The sequence below is a fragment of the Sinohyriopsis cumingii genome, chromosome 7 (assembly GCF_028554795.1).
Source record: "Sinohyriopsis cumingii isolate HCF-2022 chromosome 7, ASM2855479v2, whole genome shotgun sequence".
Lineage (NCBI taxonomy): Eukaryota > Metazoa > Mollusca > Bivalvia > Unionida > Unionidae > Sinohyriopsis > Sinohyriopsis cumingii.
The window spans coordinates 9,085,023-9,089,566 of NC_142967.1; the positions used below are offsets into that span (position 1 = coordinate 9,085,023).

The 4,544-nt window shown below is 38.8% G+C and overlaps 1 protein-coding gene across 1 annotated transcript; it reads left to right on the forward strand.

Moving 5' to 3' along the window:
* Positions 1-2,024: 2,024 nt before the first annotated feature.
* Positions 2,025-3,882, forward strand: LOC149794716 (uncharacterized). Its single transcript, XM_089966223.1, has 2 exons — positions 2,025-2,057; positions 3,037-3,882. The coding sequence occupies exons 1-2, from the start codon at positions 2,025-2,027 to the stop codon at positions 3,880-3,882; spliced, it is 879 nt and encodes a 292-aa protein (XP_089822349.1).
* The last annotated feature ends 662 nt before the right edge of the window (positions 3,883-4,544 follow it).

Below are 4,544 nucleotides of genomic sequence, written 5' to 3' on the forward strand. Positions count from 1 at the left end.
TTGGTCTCTGTTTGTCCCTATAAAACTCACTTTATCCCTATCAGATACACTCTACCTACCTACCTACAGTAGCGCGTATTCAGGTCAGCCACTTGCAACACTGTTGCCATTTATCCCCTAGTGTTCAGTACAGTGACGTCACTGACGCTGGAAATTTTGAGACTATAAATATCGACTTGGGGATTTCCACATTTTGTAGCTATACATATATACTAGAATTCATAAACAGGAACGTCACTCAAGCTGAGGCTATAAAAAGATAGTGGGATTTTCCAAAGGAAAAACCCACAAGTTGGAGCTATAAATAGATAGTGGGATTTCATAGGAATTTCAGCTGATTAAAGATACATACGTATTTATCCACGATCGTCACAGAAGTTGATATTGTAAGTAGTTACTAATTTTATCCATTTTAGTCTAAACCATTGTAACTTAATTTTCGGGGATATGTTTATTTTCCTTTAAATTCTGGGACAATTTCGTCATGTTAGCGTTACTTTTAGTCACATCCATTTTGTCGTTGAGCATTTCCTTGATTATAGCTATTTATAGCATCATTACAATTATGCAAATTTTTGAACACCCCAGCAAGATTTCAGGTCTTGGTAATGCTTTATATATAAATCTCACGCTTGTACTAGTGTATGTATGTTTCTGTCTCTGTTGTGTTTGACCCTCTACCATCATTGTCCCTAGACAATCCCACCATGTTCAATTCCCCTTGACGCTATACAGACCCACCATGTTCAATTTCCATATGTTAAATTCCCCTTGACGCTAGACAGTCCCACGATTTTTCTCCATGTTCAATTCCCCTTGACGCTAGACAGTCCCACGATTTATTCCCATGTTAAATTCCCCTTGACGCTAGATTGTCCCACGATTTTTCTCCATGTTAATTTTCCCTTGACGCTAGAGTTGCCCAAGGGGTCTTGTAATGCTAATTCCCCTTGACGCTAGGGTGCCCCCATTTACTACTAGTAAGAGTCCGTTGGCTTTATGGAACAAATAGCTGTTCCAAAACAAATCAGGCGAAACAGGGACAGTTTAAGTTATAAAGAAACCATGCGGCTATGATTTGGGCTGATATAGTCTTAACATTTATTGGTGACGTCATGGAGAATTACACTCGAGAGTCAGAATTTGGCGTGAGACAAAAGGTTTTTCCAAGTGTCTTGACATACATTCTGACTCCGAGGTAACATTTTGCTATTGCTAAATATATTTAATTTGCATTGCTTGTTAGTTTATTTTTTTTTTCAATTTCATTATATGGTATGGAAAATTTCATTTTGGGTTTATTTTTTACCTGAACTGAATTATTGATTTTTTTCGTAAAGAACATGTGTATCACAATCACAGTCCAGAAATTTGGAAATTCTTTATATAATGCTGGGTCCACCTGTTATTTAGTGCATTTTATATGATAATTTTAGTAATAGAAATTTCAAATTATAACTAAGATTGTATATTGTAAACATTTGGAACCTTCCATAATTAATTCCCTATTTGGTAATAGCAGTTTTTATTTGAGGAATGCTGGTTGTGGCCTGAGGTCAAGTAGTGGAATATGTGACTTGGTTATCTAGAAATTATTCATTCGTACGGTAAGATCTTAGCATAATCAGTTGTATTTTTGTTGTGTCCGGTATTTGTTCCCAAATTAAACCACGCAGAAAAAACAATATTGATACATTAATCGATTCATCTCACAGCTAGAAGTGAATTTCTTTCATGAACAATACTAATAAGAGGAATGCACACACACACACACACACACACACACACACACAACAACAACAACAACAACGCATTTTCCCACATTTAACAAGACTATATAGTAGCTATATAGATTTGTGCAAAACGTTCTGTTTCCGGGAAGCTAACTTTAACCTACGCACGTTTTGGGATGTTAATGTGTTACATTCACATTTATCTTGATTACTTTGGAAGAATGCTCAAATGACGATGGACTAGCTTATGTGCACTTTGATCGAAACAGAAGTTCATGAGATGAAATATAGATGACAGATAATGATGATGATGAGTTCAAAATTGTAAAACACGATCATATGCACGTAGGAATGTGAGATGACAAAGCTTTACTACGTCATACTAAATAGAAAGAAAGGTGTGGGTCTGTAATTTCAACAGAATGAATTTATTTTCCATTTTGATATTTCCGCCAGCTGTACATTAGTATTGCCTATAATGGATCAGGCATTTAATCGCTTAAAATTGTAAAATCCATACTAATTTAGGACAAAGCATCCATACAAAATCTTTGTCATGCCCGCCGGGAGCTGCATGGCAATACATGTGACGATGGGTACTTTAGAACTTGACGAAATCTTTCACTTTGCTAATAATAACCTTCCAGCTAAGATGTATATTAGAGCTGTACATTTATACAAACCTCTTAGGGAGTTCAGCCTAAATGAAAGAAAATACATTACCATACCAGTCTTATCAAAATTACCGGCCGTGATCAGTTTGTTACCCGTACGCAATTTTTGAAATCATATTTACTCAGGTATTTACATTTATTATTATTATTATTATTATTATTGTTGTTGTTATTGTTATTTATCCCGCCACAACGACCATGTGCTCAGGGCCAGGGCGTGCCGCACTATATAAGTGGATTTCGGCTGTGGTCATCAAGTCTGGAGAGGGATGGGCTGCCCCAGGCTGTACCTTGCCCTTGACGTACCACATGAAGACAAATAACAATTCTTCCATCTGTCACAGCCGGTGAACACTAGGACGGTGGTGACAAGTATGCTACTGGTGCCCCCACTACCAGGATCCGTGGGAGAGACAACATCATCATTGGTACATGGGATGTTGGAACACTGAGGGCAGTTGGAAAGTTGAAAGAACTTACATACGAGTTGGAGAGGTACAACTGGAACATTATTGGTCTCTGCGAAGTGCATTGGAAAAACGTTGGCGAAGAAACCACAGCTGAAGAGGGGACAGACACAATCATGGCGTTGGATTGCTTGTCCACTAGGGCATTGTGAACATCATTAGGGGTTGCTGCCCAGTCTCCAGCAGGCTCATTACCATCCGCCTAAGGGCGACTCCCTTCAACATCACAATCATACAGGCCTATGCACCCACATATATCATAACAACAAACTGGAGAAATTTTACAACCAACTGCAAGATGTCATTGACAACTCACCCAAGAAGGTCATTCTGTTTGTACAAGGAGACTGGAAGGCAAAGGTGGGAGTTGATTCACAGAAAAATTGGCAAAGCACATGTGAACCCTTCTGCACTGCAGAAACACATGAAAGAGGACTCAGGCTCTTGGAGTTCGTTCTCTACAACAATCTTGTGCTAGCCAACACATTCGGCCCTCACAAAGCATCTAGAAGATGGACCTGTAGCAGTCCACATGGACAACATCACAACCAGATTGACTACATATTCTTGAAGAAACGATTCTGCACAGGACAGAATATCGCCAGAACACGAAGTTTTCCAGGAGCAGATATTGGAAGTGACCATGATTTGAAAATGTTCAAACATCCTAACCAACCAAGAATCAGATTTGACCTAGAAAATTTGAAAGATCCAAAAGTCACAGAAACCATCCAAACAATGATAGGTGGTAAATTTGCATCTTTGATAACCCTGCACAATCAATTCACCAACCTCGAGTACTTAACAACCATATTCAGCACAGTTGAGACTAGCACAGCTAGCAAAAGTATTGGCAAATATCGTCGAACAAAGAAACTTCGGGTCACAACAGATGTCCTTGAACTATGCAACAAAAGAAGAGAACTGAAAAAGGGAAAAAGAGATAATGAAGGAGCTAGAAATTACAGAGAGATAAACAACATGATCAGGAAAAGCATGAAAAAATAGTGATGCAAAATCAAAGACAGTCTGAGCAGAAACGGCAAATCAACTGGCGAAAGATCTAAAAACCCATAAACAAGGGAAAACTGACCACCATCCTAGACAAATCAGGAAAATGCCTCACAAAAAATCAAGAGATCCTGAAGCAGTGGACAGAATACTACTCAGAATGGTAAAATCATTAGACCCAAGGAGATACAGCAGCAATAAATTGCCTTCAGAAAGAAGAAATTGATGACAACCCCATTCTTCGTGAAGAAGTAGAAATTGCAGTTAGGTCACTAAAGAAAAAAGTCAGCTGGCATTGACAACATGCCAACAAAATTCATTCAAGCAGGAGAAGAGATAGTCACAGTCCTGACAACAATCTGTAACAAGATATGACAGACATGAGAATGGCCCGCCACATATATTCAATCCTTGGTCATTATGCTCTCCAAGAAAGAAAACATACAGCTATGGCAAACCTACAGAACTATCAGTCTGATCAGTCACACGGGCAAAGTCATGCTGAAGATAATTCTCAACAGACTAAAGCATCAAGCAGAGAAAATTATTGCTGAAGAGCAGGCAGGCTTCCGAGCAGGAAGGAGTACCACAGAACAAATCTTCAATCTCTGACTCCTTTGCGAGAAATACCTCCAGCATCAGTGTAACAAGATAACCGG

Coding starts and splice junctions, on each gene's coding strand:
- LOC149794716 (XM_089966223.1), top strand. CDS start 2,025: ATGACAGATAATGATGATGATGAGTTCAAAATT. Junction 2,058..3,036: donor ATGATGATGAGTTCAAAATT/GTAAAACACGAT, acceptor GAACATCATTAG/GGGTTGCTGCCCAGTCTCCA.